The sequence below is a fragment of the Chlorocebus sabaeus genome, chromosome 23 (assembly GCF_047675955.1).
Source record: "Chlorocebus sabaeus isolate Y175 chromosome 23, mChlSab1.0.hap1, whole genome shotgun sequence".
Classification (NCBI taxonomy): Eukaryota; Metazoa; Chordata; class Mammalia; order Primates; family Cercopithecidae; genus Chlorocebus; species Chlorocebus sabaeus.
In genome coordinates, this window is record NC_132926.1 from 32,806,451 (window position 1) to 32,822,259 (window position 15,809).

Below are 15,809 nucleotides of genomic sequence, written 5' to 3' on the forward strand. Positions count from 1 at the left end.
GTAGTTATTTTTGATAATGGAGTAAGCACATACGAACCTACCATTCAAAGCAAAAGCCAGGATCTTGACAATATCTTACATCTAACTTTATGATCCCGCCCTCCTGCCTCCCCTGCCCAATCTCACTATCATCCTGAATGCTGCATTCACCATGTCCTTGCTTTGCCCTGTATATAGTTTTAGTACAACCAGATGTACTCCTGAAAATATCATTTTACATTTTTAGTTTAAAAATTTATTAAAAGAATATAGTGCTATAGGTAACCTTTTGTGACTTTTTTCTTTACTATTATGCTGCTAAGATTTATCCATATTGCTGCTTGTTATCGTGTTCATTCATTTTGACTGTTACATGCCATTGTGGGAATATTCTCTGTGCCTAACACTTAGTGCCTGTTACCTCATATGGTGGGAACTCTTATCCCAGTTTTACTGGCAGGAAACTGAGGCCTAGCAAGGTTAAACTTGCCAGAGGCCACAGGAGCCAGGGTTGGAAACTTTCCACATCCCACAGTGCTCTGGAGAAAACACAGGCACTGGAGCCAGAATCTCAGGGCTCAAGCCCCAGCTCCACACTTACTGGTTGTGTGACCTTGGGCAAGTCGCTGTGTGTCTCTAAGCCTCAATTTCCTCAACATCAAAGTGGGGTGATCATAACTGCCCTGCCTACCTCTACAGACCTTTTGTGAGACTCAAGGCTGATGATGCTGGTGAGAAGCAGGAGCACCCTGTATACTGAAGTTTTGTAAATCGGTAAATTGTGATTAATATAAATGTGCCATCCTCTTACCTCCCACTTCCAATCAAACAACATAACTCATCTGGAATTCAGAAGAGACTGAATAGCACCTCAGTCAGAAAGGCAAAGGATTAGGTGGACAATTGGCTTGCAGAAACCTCAGTGTGATCAAGAAATCAGAAAATCATCAACAGATGCCACAGGCTACACTAATAGGAGTATGTGGTTGGCTTTGTTCTATTCAATAGAGTTTAAAAATTATTTTTTGCTATTTCTGACCTATTTGCAATATCTGAGACCCTACCCTGGTACGGTTTGTTTGTGGTATTTCCTCTGCATAACCTGTTCTCCAACTGCTACCTCCTGGTTTAGAAGCCACTTCCTCCAGGAGGCTGATCCAGCCTTCCTGGACAAGGGAGGTTCCCCTGTTCTATGTGCCAGAGTAGATGACTTGTTCGATGTCCTTCTCCACTAAACTGTGAATCCATGAGAACTGAGATGATGCCTGACTTCATATCTGCCCAGTGTTCAGCACAGTAATGGGTACACAGCAGGTGCACTGAGGAGGGGCTAAGCGACAACCTGGAATTCACAGGAAGGACCACAGACTAGGGAGGCCTCATGAATTCTGCCTTTGACAGATGTCTCCAAGAACAGAAGGGCTCTTGGGGAGTGGGAGAAGAGAAGGGGTGGAGCAGATGTGCTCCCTGGGGAACTGGGGCTTTGGGGGAGCAGAAATGGACCAGGAGTGACAGTTCCAAGAGCACAATATTAGGTTTACTGTATAGAATAACTTTCCAGCAATCTGAACTAAGAGAGGCAGATAGGTACCCCTTCCAAGAGGGATAGAGCCCAGGTGGGACAGTCCCTCATCAGGAAGGCTAGGGAGGAGTCAGTACAGTGGGTAGCTGTGGCACTGTGAACCCAGGTGAGACGTACCCAACATCAAACCTGGGATTTGGCTTCCCTCACCCAGGCAGGTTTCATCATTTCACCAAGCCTGTTTTCTCAATGTAAGACAGAGATAATAAGAGTGCTTACCTCAAAGGGTTGTGGCAAGAAGAAAGGGAGACAATGTATGAAGACTATATGCATCAAGCCAGGTACATGTGAATCATGCTTGTAAGGGTTCATTATGATTACTAATGCTGCTGCGGTTGTCAGTGATGAAAGGAAATCAACCAGACCAGGGCCTAGACTGGATATTCTAGGTGGGAGGCTGAAAGTTGAGCTCAGATGGCCACTCTGACTGTCTGCCCAGGTAGGAAATCTTCCCTCCTTTGCTTCCCTCTCACCTGCAGAAACCATTCAGTGTTAAACCTGGATTTGGTTCTGGGCCAGCCCCCCATGAACCTTCCCCACAGGAATCCACCCCTGAATAGGCTCTAGGAGACCCTGGGGTGATTCCTGCCTCCATCATTGGGGTTGAGGATCCAAGAAAACGTTGATCAAAAGTCATGGAAATGGATGTTTTGAGTTTTGAAATGCCCCAAATATCTCTCTGCTTCTGCATTAAACTAACAATCATGTATAATTAACCTAACTCAAAGTGGAAAAGTTTAAAGTTTTATGTATTTCTGCTTTTAAACATCAAGGTGAGTTGGTCTTATAGTCTGCTGCTCACTTGAGATATTTGCTGTATCTCCTAACTGGCCACCTCTTTCCAATCTATCCCTTTCCATTCTAATGTGAGCTCACTGCTGGCTTTAATAATTTCCCCAAATTGCAACACATCATAATCTCTTCCTGCTTATAACTCATCCACTGCTCCCCAGGGCCCAGGACACCAGTTTTCCTTTGTGACACAGATGATGAGAGATCCTCACGTGCTCCATGCACTCCCTGTGGCTTATCCCCAGTGTCTCTGTAACACCATCCCTTTGCAGGATGGGCAGGCAAGGAGCGAGAGTGAAAGTGTCAGAGAGATAACTTGGATAACTTTCTAATTTATTAAGAAAGGCAGTCATTTCTAAACCTGAGTTTTAGGCATTTGCTTTCTTTTTTCAAAAAGTTGACTGCTTCTTATGTGCTGAGTGCTTTTACTGTATGAATCCAATGATCCCTCATTGTAGATAGGAGACTGTTATCTCCATTTTCAGTTGAAGAGACAAACTCAGGGGGTTAAATGAAAGGAGTAGAGCCAGGATTAAAACCCTAGGTAATTTGATACCATGGCCAGAGACCTCAGTTCTCGTACTCTCCTGTCTCTATTATTAGTTACAGATTGCAAGCCCCACAACCTCTAAGGACAGGGACACACCTAGTTAGCGACTGGGAGGATACAGCCCTACTCTTTGGAAGGACATGGAGGCCCCTTTTCACCTCCACCTGCTCTTCTGGGCTCTTGGCATGCTGCCCCGCTTTGCTTTCTGAGCATGCTTCTGGGCTCTTCTTTCCATGATTTTCTCCATCTGGAATGCCATCTCTGCAGTACTCCTGGTTAGGAAGTGTCCCTTGAAACTTCTGGTCCTTTATATATTCTCTCTGATGGACACTGACTAGATATGACCTCATGTTCCAGGCATCGGTGACCAAGTTTCACTTTCTCTGCCACACTGGGAGATTCAGGGACCCTGAGCTTCCTCTCTGGAACCTCTGAGAGCTGCACCTGGTTGCTGGCTGGAGGTGAGGAAAAGCCATCAGGCTCTCTGGCTTCCTGGCATACTTCCAGGAGATCAGTTTTCTTTTTGGGCCAAGTGGAGCTAAAAAAAAATCCCCCTTGGTTTTGCATCAGCAGGATCTGCTTTCAGCAAACCCTCCAACAAGAATGGGCAGGAAGAGTAAATATTTATTCTACAAATGAATTAATCTGGTTCCATCTTCAAAAGAAAGCCTTAGTATAAATTATCATAATTTCTCCATTCTAAGATACCACTGATTTGAAGATATTTTCATATTGAACAACAGTTTTTTGAAAAAAAAAAAGGGAACAAAACAAATACATGATGATGTCAATTGTAAGGTATGTTCTGAGTTTTTTAAAAAATATATCTTTGTATCAATGAAATAAAAATATATATAGTTTAATTTTTATTTTCTTCTTTTGGCTTTGGTGCTGTCAGAAAAAAAAAATTCTCTAAAACTTTGACTAGGCCACGGTGAAACGTGGGTAGCTATCAACAATGTGTCCCGGCCAAGTCCCACCACTGAACCAGGTGGGCTCCAGGTCAGCAAGGGCACTCCCTGGTCACCCGTGCACTAATGGCAGCCCTGAGGCCCTGCAAAGCCAATGGACAGGCTTTCTTCCCAGCAGAAATATGTCTGTGTTCTGCTGATACCTAGTAACCACATTAGTGACATGTGGAAAGCCAAATGGGAACCCGTCAGGTGACCGTAGGCAAGCCACTACTCCTTGTACCTGTTTCCCCAGTTGGAGAATGAATGAGATAGGATTGGATAAGTGGTTTCCTAATGCTCTTCTGATGAAGCCTATGGGATCTGCATAGCTTCCTTAGGTACTGCCCCGGGAGTAAGAGGGATGGAATGGGCTGTGCTCTTGTGTTCTCATTCCCACTTCACCCATAGCAGCTCTGTTGCTTAAGATTTTGTTTGCAAAAGGTTTCTGAGGCCAAAAGTAGTTTGAAAAACACTGGTAAATGGCATTTTGGGGTCCTCCCAACACTACTCTTGAATATACACTCTCGTATGGTTTAAGGACAGTGCTTCATTCCTCGGTTTGGACACACCCTCAGAATCCTTCTCACCACAGTGCTCCAGGGAGACACTCCCAATCCCTCTACAGCCTAATCCAGGTGTTGGCCAACTTTTTTCTGTAAGGGATAAGATACTACATATTTTTAGGCTTTGTTGGCCTCTGTTTCAACTACCTAGCTCTGTCCTTATAGTGAGAAAGTAGCCATAGACAATATATAATGAACAGGTGTGGCTGTGTTCCAAGAAAACTTTCTTTACAAAGACAGGTGGCAGGCCAGATTTTGCCCTTGGGATGAGGTCTGCAGGTCCCTGCACTATAATACTTCAATCTTAATGGTGAAGGAACTGAAGCCCAAGGGGGAATTAAAGGAACTGGGTTAGGATCCTTCTCTCCCGGCAGTGAATTGCTTCCACCACACTATCCTACTCACTTAGCTGTGACTCTTGCCCTAAGTTGAACTGCAGGCATCTGGGGACTACATAGTTGAGGGAATGGCGCCTGGAAAAGGCACGTGTTCCATTTCTCTCTCTCAGGAGATCAGTTTTCCTCTAGGTTCTTAGAAGGCTATAAAAAGCCCCCAAGTTTGCCTCCTGTGAAGAGTGCTGTCGGTCAATTCCCTAGAACTGGTATGACTGCAATGTGGTGCCACATTCTGCCTCCGCCACAGCCTGACAGCTGTGCCAGGGAGAAGAATCACGCCAGACCAGCTCTGCACCTCCACTCCCTACTTGGGGCAAGGCTGGGATTCCCCAAATGGAATTTAGATGGAGGATAGACCCCGGCTGGGCCCTCCTGGGTCAGCCTCTTTGTTAATTCCAGGAGAATGAGAGCTTCACGAATGCTGAATACCAGAACTCCAAGGGCCACAGTGGGAAGAATGTGAAGGGTAAGAAATAAAACCTCATGCAGGCTGCCTGGCTATACCCCTTCATTGATAAAGGATGTTCCCTAGAATTATTCAGACCCCCTTTTCCTCCTCGTCTTCTTGGCATCCTCCTTATCCCTACGTGGAAATCTTTACCTAGTTAGCCCATTTTACCTAGTAAGTCCCTCGTATAGCTAACCTGGGTATAACCCTCCAACATTCATGGAGAAGCAGCGGAGAGCAATGGTAAAGAACTCAGGTATGGAGGTAAGTTGGGTTGCATAAATAAATAGACCTTTCAAAGTCTCAGTTTCTTCATGTATAAAATGGGAATATGACAGTATCTATTGAGTCATGGTGGGCTTTCAGCAATAAGTACACTTGACTGTAACTATTAAGCATTTGCTGTGTGTTAGACACTGGGAATATGACACAGAAGATAGTCCTAGTCCTCAGGACTCATACACACATAAAACAGATATTTCAACAAGTGCGGTGAAAACTTCTAAAAGCCCAGTCTGAGGTGGGTGGTGGTAACCCAAAGTCAGGGGAGATCTAGAGGTGGATGTGGCAGGGAGATGACATTAAGCTGCATCTTTCAGGAAGCGGGAAGAGCAGAGCCATCTGTTTGAACCTTAGTTATTGCATCTGTCAATGGGGAGAATGTCTCTGCTGTCTACTTCACAGGGCCATCACCAGGGTCAAGAGATGCCACAGAAGAGAAACTCAGGACTGGAAGGGTCTCCAGAAAAATAGACTTTAGTGGGTCAATTCTCTGTCTGATGAGTCCCCCATTACACAGGTTCCTTCTTGCCCATAGCAACCCCCGCCCCCCACCACACCGTGAACAGCTGCTAAGTGACAGCGTGTATGATCACATGGGCAGGGGTTGCCCAGCCTCTGCACAAAGCACTCTGTGTATGATGTGTAATGTCCCTGAAGCTAAGCTGAAATGAAGATAACTGGTGAATGTCAAAGTGCTTCTAAAAGTTAAACACTTTATAAAAATGTATTTTCTTATAACATGGAAGTGAGTGGCTGAGCCAGGGCTTGGATGTGGGTGTTCTGCTTCCATGTCCGGAACCATTTCCATTCTGGCACTCTGTGCTGGGATATTTATTGGAGGCTGGAGTTCATATCACCTGGGAGACCATGGTGGAGGGCAGGGGAGGGGAGGGGAAGGAGAAGCCAAGATAAACACAATGCCTCTCTGAAGGTCCATTTTGTACAAAGATATTTTGAGAGGGTGACAGAAGGGGTCAGATATATTATGGATGCTAATAAAAAATTTGTATGGCTTTTTAAAGATAAAATGAGACATTTCATGCTTTCAGAGGTTGCTTCGGGTAACAGACCCAGACCCTAGGGACCCATTCATTTGAAAAGTGTGAAAGACAGAACTAGAAGCGGGTGTTTGAGCAAGGTCAAGGGTCAAGATAAAAGCAGTGCATGAAAACAGTAATTATCACCCTTGTGTGAACATCAGAATCACCTGGGGGATTTGCAAAAAAAGAAAAAAAAAAAAAGCAGATTCCCAAACCTCTGACCCACTGATCAAATCTCTGTGGGTGTATTTTCAGTAGGCTCCACGGGGGTGATTCTGAGCCCAGCTGGTTTTGAGAACCACTGCTTTAGATAAATAGGGAGTGGTCCTTAAGGCAGGCTGGAGAAGGCAAGAGCAGAAACAGGAAGCTCCTATCCGAGGCAACAGGATACAGAAGCCATCCAAGATATATTTCCCAATAATAGTCAACAGGATTTGGGATTTGATTGTATAAAGGATGAAGGCAAAGGAAATGATGGATAATGATGAAGTCTACATCTCTGTCCCTAAAGTGAGAATCATTGACGTGGAGAATCCTGGAGTTGAAAGTGGCCATATCCAACTTCTACTAAAGTGGCCATATCCAACTTCTACTCCGTGAGTTTTGTACTCTCACTTTCACTTATTCATCATCTCAACAGACATTTACTGAGCACCTACTATGCATCAAGCAATACACTAGGTCCTGGGGGAAGGGCAGAGAGCAAGGAGAGAAGAGCCCTGCCCCAACAGAGCTCATATGAACAGCTAATTCAAGCCCACAGTGAACTGTGATTGTGAAAATGTCAATTCATGAGAAGTGCAGGGTGCTCTGAACATCTAAAACAGGCATGTACCTTGGGAGATTAGGAAACATTGCCCTGAGGAAGTCATATTTGAGCAGTGAGCTAAGGAAGAGGAAGGGTGAACCAGGTGAAGGCACAAAATATTCAAAGCTGCAAGGAGCAGGGCCAGTGTGAGGAGAGCCCAGGGCAAGAGGTAGGCGGGGTCCAAAGCGAGCTGGCAAAGTGGGCGGAGAGTAGACAGGGCAGGCCTGAGGCACCACAAGGACAGTAGCTGATGTTTTACAAACAGTGACAAACCACTGAAGGGTTTAAGCATAATCAGACCAATAGCTGTAAATAACTGTCCTTAATTGCATCAGGCAGTCTCCCCAGATTCCATCCTTAAGTATAGATGATTCATAAGTCCTATTAAAAGCTATAATATACTGTACATTTAAATTAAAAAAGAATGCTTTAAGTTGAAACATACACTTCTAGAAGTCCTGTTCTCTGCAGTGTGCAAAAGGGTCAAGCTGTGAAAGCTTCTTGAATTTTATGTGAGAGTAGTCCTTAAGCTACATATTAAGCCATTCTGTGGCTTCCCTGATCAGTGGCCACTCAAACTTTGACTCATTACGTCCCTAGGCAACTTGTATTCTACCATTGAACAGTTCTTTTCATTCGTATGTTTCTCTTAGATTGAGTCCAAACTGGCCTCTGTTTAATCTCTTTCTGGAGAAACTTTCTATTACCTCTTCTACAGGACAACGAATTTGAGAACTGATTCCATGTCTCCCCTTCAACTTTAGTCTTATTCACAAACACCCCCATTTCCTTCAATAACTTCTCATGTGGTTGAGTTGTTAGCATAAAAAGAGAAACAGGAAGGGTCATCTAATTTGGTGGTGAATAAGATGAGTTCAAAACTGGGTCACCCAAAGGCGGAGTTGATCTTGGAATGGAAATGTGCTATAGGCAGGAGTTCATGAGGGACTGGAGGCCAAATTGTGGCTGGTGATGGACATCTGAGAGTTACTCAAGTAAAGGGGTTTGGTTCTTCACAGGAGTGAGTATAGCGAGACGGCTGAGGTGGTCAGGAGATCAGGGGAGAGAGGGGCAAGAGCCATTAAAGAAGACAGAGCAAGAAGATAAGAGACAGAGCAACAGGGAAGATAGAGCAAGTGGGAGAAGATGGGAAATAACAATTAATAAGCACCTACTATGGGCCAGGCACTGGGAGCTGGGCAAATATGACTACATTTCAGTCTCCCAACTATGGGTTTCATTCTTCTCGCTTTACAGACTGAGGAAACAACTTGGTTGGGTAACTTGTCTTAGTGTGGGAGAGACCCGGAGGCTATCAGCACCTATAACAGTAGGATGGGGCAGGGAGAAGGCAGAAAAGGCTTCCTGGAGGGATGAGGCAGTGGTCATTTAACCTAGACTTATTCGACCCCCAAATCCGTGATTTTCCCATCTCTGCAAATTAGGAGAATACATCAGAAAGGAGGAGAGGCTCAACAGAGCTAGAGGCCAGGAGATGGGATTCAATGGAGGTGCAAGGCTAGACTTTGGTCCAATGGAAGTGGAAGCCATTTGTGATCCTTCAGAGAGGGCTCTCAGTGGAGGGTGTGATTGGAAATGAGGCTGCAGGAAGTGAAAGGAGTGTGCGGGAGGAGTTGCTGACCGTTTGTTTGAGAAGTTTGGCCAGGAAAGGAAGGAGGAAAATGCTGGGGTTTGGTGGGGGGTGTTGCACACAGATGGGTTCACTTTTTTGTTTGGTTCTGAGGTTTTCTTGAAGATTAAGAAGGGTATGAGAAGGTGATGGTATCTAAAACCAGGATTGTTTTTCTGGACCAAAGATGAGAATGGAGTAACGATATGTTCTTGGCAGAGGGTGGGAGGGAGGAACTTACTTGGCAGGATGCTCACTCATGTGAAAATGGGAGTTTGAAACTGATATTTGAGGGAGAGGCTGGCAAAACTTTGAAAAAAGTGGAGAAGCCAAACTGCTTCTGCAGGAGACAAAGAAATGGAAGCAGTGCCCAGTGACCAGGAGAAGCCTCCACAGGGAACAGAGTTAAGTCATATGGCCCCGTATGACTACTTACACCCATTGCAGAGTGTGGTTAAATTCTGAGTGCTAGACTACATGTATTACTTTTCCCATGACATTCCAAATGAAGACACTGAAGGGTCAGAGAAAGTGACTTGCCCAAGGTCATATAAAAAGTTGCAGTCAAAACTCAAACCCAAGTTTGTCCATTCTCTGAATCACTCAGTTCCACTGAGTCCCAACACTGACAAAGGATGACCTCATGAAATATTTTTGGATCAAAAAGATGATTTGAATATGGATAAGGGTTCCTTTCAAAAGACCATTACCATAGAAGGAGTAGGAAATGAACTTGGATGTCAGGGAAGAGGTATGTCTGCATGGAAATTCATAGCCTTGGGGACGGAAGTTGGGTCTCCAGTCACTGCAGGGGGAGCTCATCATACGGATTAGCTACAGGCTGCTTGGTCACTGTAGGGAAGACATGGCCTTGCTAATTTGGATCTCAAAAGCTGGTTCAACAGAGGCAAGACACAGATAGAATGGATTCTTAGATCATCTGTTGAGCAATGAAAATGTCATTCCATGAAAAGAAGAACATCAGATCATTTCTTGAGTTGCCCAGTAGACAACATGATCTCCCCAAGAACACAGAATGCAGCAAAAGAAACTCCTGTCTTGGTCCAATGGAAGTGGAAGCCATTTGTGATCCTTCAGAGAGGGCTCTCAGTGGAGGGTGTGATTGGAAACGAGGCCGCAGGAGGTGAAAGGAGTGTGCGGGAGGAGTTGCTGACCATTTATTTGAGAAGTCTGGCCAGGAAAGGAAGGAGTAGTTGAACTGCAGTAGTTGAAAAGAACCAGTTGTGAAGGGGAAAGGAAAGGAACCTTGGGGAAAATCAATCATTCCACATGAGCCTGGGAGATCAGAATAATGCTGGACATTAAGAAGGCAAATTTAAAAAAATCGGAAAAAATTCAGACCATAGCCTTAAAGAGATGATGGTTCAAGAAGAATGAAAAGTTCGCAAAAGCGAAACTGTGATGACATAGCCACAGTCAGTAGGCTTGAATAGAGAGAATATATAACAGAAAATGAACATTTTGGTCTCTCAGAAATGTCGTTTGGACAGTGGTCCAGTTATTGAAGGTCATAAGTGGATTTCCAAGAGACAAGTACCATAAGGGATCACCGTGATACAAACAAGATTATAACCTGTTCCCTATCTTTGAGTTGTACACAAAGCTGTCTAATTCAGTACTTAAAACAGAGCAGGGACTCAAAAAGCAACATGAGAGTTGGAGTAGCTTATGGAAGAAGAAAGTGAAGTTCTATAAAGCAGTCTTATTAATGATGAGTGTGGTAAAAAAAATTTGCAATTATTACAATAGCCAGGATTTATTGAGTAGATCCCCTATGCTAGGTATTATTTGTAGGTTATTTATAACAAATCCAATAAATAGGTGTTATCAGTATCCATAATTTATCCTCATCTGCGGGTGGCATTATTTGCTTTACATGTATAATGTGGGAGATGATAGGGACAGAGAGTTAATTAACTTGTCCTGTAGAAGGTGGTGTCCACAGACATTGGCTTTGCCTGATGGTTGATTCTCTTTGTATAATATTTGTGAATCAGGAAACCCTCTGGAAGGATTGCCATTATTATTTAAATGGTTTCTATATCTGTTACTGTGTTATATGAATCCTTTTCTCCCCCCATGGAAAGACACATATCCTGTTAGAAAAGAAATTCTACCTTCCAAGTTTATTTCCATTCTCAAGTCACTTGACTTTGATGCTGAGCTTTTTATGCTCAGTATATTAGCAGCAATTGCTATGAAATATCTGAATAGTGCAGCTTAAGTGCCATGGAGATATCTGGGGCCTGAAGCAGGAAGATTTGGCGTCTAGGTTCTGCTCTAAGGCTTGGGCAGGTCACCTGCCACCAAGGAGGCAGTCAGCAGCAAGCTTAAGATCAGGACTTTGATATGGAGACAGCTGGGTTTGAACCCCAGCTCTATGTCTCACATGGGGAATGAATAATTGAGCAAATTAATGTCAGTGACCTAAGCTGCTTGTTATGGACTGAATTGTGTCCCTCCCAAAGGCATATGTTGAAGCCCTAACCCCAAGTGTGACTGTATTTGGAGACAGGGTCTTTATGGAGGTAATTAAGGTTAAACGAGGTGGTAAGGAGGAGCTCTAATCCAATAGGACTGGTGTCCTTATAAGAAGAAGAAGAGACACGAGAGCTCTTTCTCTGGATGCACAGAGAAGAAGTCATGAAAGGACAAGGCAAAAAGTGTCCTTACAAGCCAGGAAGAGAGGTCCCACTTGACACTAACCCTGACTGCACCTTGATCTTAGATTTCCACCATCCAGAACTGTGAGAAAATTAATTTCTGTTGTTGCAGCCACCCAGTCTGTGTATTCTGTTATTGCAGCCCTCGCTGGCTAATACCCAAGTCGAGCCTGCTTTCCTCTGAGGTATGATTCATGATAGTCCCAGCTCATAGGCCTCATCCTATGGGTTGTTCTGAGAGGAGCCACATAAGAAGCTGAGGACAGTGCCTGGCACATGTCAAGAGTTTGATGATTTCAGTTATTATCGTGAATACTGATGCGTGGTTTCCTCCCCAGTCAGCTGGGCATGACAGTCCCAGTCAGCTGGGCATGACACATGGCAGGCAGGAGGCTGAAATGAGACCTGTGCTTCTTAAGCCTTCCCTGATGACAGAAGAGAGTGCACACCTGCCTGGGAACAGGGGTACAAGAAAGGTCTGCTAGAATAGTTTTTTTTTTTTTTTGAGACAGAATCTCTCTCTGTCGCCCAGGCTGGAGTGCAATGGCTCGATCTCGGCTCACTGCAACCTCCGTCTCCCAGGTTCAAGCGATTCTCCTGTCTCAGCCTTCCGAGTAGCTGGGATTACAGGCGCCCGCCACCACTTCCGGCTAATTTTTGTATTTTTAGTAGACGTTGGGTTTCACCATGTTGGGCAGGCTGGTTTCGAACTTCTGACCTCAAGTGATCCGCCCACCTTGGTCTCCCAAAGTGTTGGGATTACAGGCGTGAGCCCAGCCTGGAATACTTGTTGAAGTCTCACGTTTTATCTTAAAATGCATGCAGATTTTGCATTCCGATTCATAACACAGTTGTGTTTGCAATTATTTATCAGAGTAGAGAACTGAGGATCCAGTCAGTTAAACTGATCTTGTGTGCCCAGCCACAAGACCACTTCACTTGAGATGGTCTTTGTAGGTCACCAAGAACTGATCTGAGTATACTTACTACCGTTCTCCAATTGATTACTTGTACAGCAATGTTGATTTTTAAAAAGAGAATACTACTAAGTATTGCTGTACAAGTAATCAGTTTGAGCTGCACTATAAAGTGTGTTGTAGTTTACTAATGAAACCACTGCTGGAGCTCCTCAGTGCGCGGTGTCAGCACATTGATCATAATAGATCCACTCCTTGCCTTCCTGAAGCTTACTTCCGGGTAGGGAGGCCGACACTAACTACGACGATAACTACGTCATAAAGTTGTGACAAGAGGTGTGAAGGAAGATAGTAGGCTAGAAAAGTCTGCAGGAAGAGAGCCGGTCAGAGCCCTCCTAGGCTCTCCGCACCAAGGGATTCCCGGTAAGTCTGACTTCCTAGGAAGAGTGCTCTGGAGGCAGCCTTCTGACATGGAGGTGTTGGTGACCAGGCATTTAAAGTGAAGTGAACTATTGTCACTGTGTCTTAGGATGACACAGTGCACTTTCCACACGCCTGGGTAGGCCTAGGTATGGATTTTTGTACTGGAGATCAGACAGGGTGCTATTTAAAAACTGGTGGGGAGGGGAGTGGTGGAGAGGTGGGGGAGGTGGGGGGCGGGTAGGAGTGTGAAGGGGAGGAGGGATGGTGGTATTTGTTTCAGACCTATGATGTGGGAGGTGGGAACAGCAGGACTGAGGGGTGTGAGAGGTGCCTCTTCTCTCTGTTTTTCCTCCCTGATGTACACTCTGCACACTTGCCTAGAAATCAGTTAACAGGTGAGAACTGCTTTACAAATCTAGGCCTCAGTTGCTAAAGAACCAAATACAGAGCCCCCTCTCTTTCCTGCCTGCCCCTCCCAGTCCCTGAAGAAGGTTAATGCAGTATTTTGTGTTGGGGAGGGGCAGGTGAAGTTGAACTGGAAGCCAGGAGTCCCCTCTGGCCCTCTGAGCTCGCCAAGCCTGACTTTCCGCGTAAGAGTAAGCGAGGTTACCCCACACCTGCTCCCGGCGCATCCCTGCCCCAGTGCCTCCTAATTGCTCCCATGCCCCTGTTCCTTCCTTTTTTTTCTCCCTTGGGGGGTCAGCACAGCAAACAGGCAGATGGGGGTGAGGTGTGGGATTATCGTGGGGAGGGGAAGGAATTTTCCATTATTAATAATAACAACAACGCTTCGCCTGTTGGCACAGCACTCACTAGTTTATCTAGTGCCTTCATACCTGTGATCTCTTTGGATTCCAGAGGTGCAGACTGAAACCCTGGGGTTCTGATTCCCAGTCTTTGACATTGTTTACGTGTCCGCAGGCCACTTCTTTACAGACACACACAGGCCAATTTGGCCATTGCCAAAGGCCATGTCTAGACCTTTACTTAAAATGTGCGCTGCCGGCCGCGGTGGCTCACGCCCATAATCCCTGCACTCTGAGAGGCCGAGGCCGGCGGATTACCTGAGGTCAGGAGTCCGAGACCAGCCTGGCCAACATGGTGAAACCCGGTCGCTACTAAAAATACAAAAATTGGCCGAGTGTGGTGGCGCATGCCTGTAATCCCAGCTACTCGGGAGGCTGAGGTAGGAGAATCGCTCGAACCCGGGAGGCGGAGGCTGCAGTAAGCCGAGATTGCGCCACTTCACTCCAGCCTGGGCAACAAGAGCAAAACTCAGTCTCAAACAACACAAAACAAAAAGAAAAAGATGTGCGCTAGCCCCCTACCAATGCTGCCCTCTCGGCTCACGTCAATCTCAATTCCAGTAAGTCCCCTCCATTTCTGTGAAACGTCTACCAAATACACTGTAAAAGAGTCAGCAAGGTGCCTTGGAGACCATCTAGTCCAACTTTGTCGCTGGTCCAGAGAGGAGGGCCTGGGCAGAGGACACAGCTGGTCCGGGATAGAACCACCCCCGCCTCCTCCCTCCCTCGCGCACACATGCACAGGCGCGCCTGCTCCCGGCGCTCCTCCTTCTCCCAATGCCCTAGGCAGCTGCAAACTTCGGTCCCCTAGGGCTTCTCCCCAGGGACTGCCCACGGCGGGTGTTTCGGGAGTCGAACCTGGAAACCTAGCTTTCCCCTTTAGAGTGGAATGGGGTCAGAGGAGCTCGCTGTCCTCCGGCATCTAGAGGGGATCTTTTATGAAGTTACAAATCCTTAGCCTACGAAAACTCTGATTTCACACGCGAGAGGCGAGTTGGCCCCAGGACACAGGCATTGACACGCACCGGGTTGTCCCGGCAGCAGGAGGCACCTGTGCACCAGCGCCGCGTCTCCCAGTTCCCTCCGAGCGTTCTTCAGCCCCCGCCCCACCGCCCGCCTCTCTCCCTCCTCCTCTCCGGCTTCAGATCGCCCGGTCTCCCTTTCTCGCCCGGCGCAGCAACAAGTGCGGGCGTCGCGGCCCCTCTTACCCCGGCCTCGGTCCATGGCGCCGGCCTGGTCCCCGGGGAGCGGGCCGCAGGGCGCGGGGGCTCCGGCGCGGCTGGTGGCGGCGGGCGCGCTGAGCTCTCAGGCCCGCCCAGCGGCCGGCGCTCTCCGCGGTCCCCTCCCCCAGACAGGATGCTCGCCGGCCGCCCCCGCCCCGCCCGCGCCCGCGCCCGCCCCTCAGCGCCGCTCCTGGAATAGACCCGAGCACGCCTCGCCCCCTGGGCCGCCGGCCGCTGTCCCGTGGTGCCGCACACGCCCGCGCCGCGCCCTGCCGCCAGCTCGCCCTCCGCGGCGCTCTCGCTTGGGCTTGGAGGACCCGCTTCCTAGTCCGCACGCGTTCGTTCCCGCGCCCGCGCGGCCCGCCCCAGCCCGAACCCAGGAGGTGTGCGGCTTTGCTTGCACTCCGCTAGTGATGGGGTCTTACCACCGCACCCCTCAGCCCGCTCCATTCCTGAATGCGGAGACCGTTGGAGTCCTTTTTTATCCTATGGAATCAAAACCCCCTTCCCTGCAGCCGCCACCCATTTCCGGGCTTTGGGCTTGTCTTCTTCATTCGCCGCGGGTCTTTCTGGAGCACCTTCTAAGCCAGACAGTGGGCCCGCGGCGATGCGGGTGCAATGTCAGTGGTGTTGCAAAAGAGGAGTTAAATAGTAACAAAGATCTTCAGAAAGAAAAGCACCTAGGAATGGGAGAAAGAGAGGCTTGCTGAAAGGTGGGCAAGGGCTTGGGACAC

The 15,809-nt window shown here is 47.1% G+C and overlaps 1 protein-coding gene across 4 annotated transcripts in view; it reads right to left on the reverse strand.

The window, feature by feature from the left end:
- Nucleotides 1-15,635, reverse strand: part of AFAP1L1 (actin filament associated protein 1 like 1) — a 68,089-nt gene extending 52,454 nt beyond the window's left edge. Inside the window, exon 1 of one of the 4 annotated variants that reach the window (XM_038006181.2) lies at nucleotides 15,501-15,635. In XM_038006181.2, coding sequence (XP_037862109.2) covers nucleotides 15,501-15,525 — 25 coding nt within the window. In that variant the 5' untranslated portion in view covers nucleotides 15,526-15,635. Of the gene's footprint in view, nucleotides 1-14,110; nucleotides 14,262-15,060; nucleotides 15,190-15,500 lie in introns of those variants that run through there. The other 3 variants (XM_008014931.3, XM_038006186.2, XM_073010591.1) reach the window with 3 other exon arrangements.
- Between the last annotated feature and the right edge of the window lie 174 nt (nucleotides 15,636-15,809).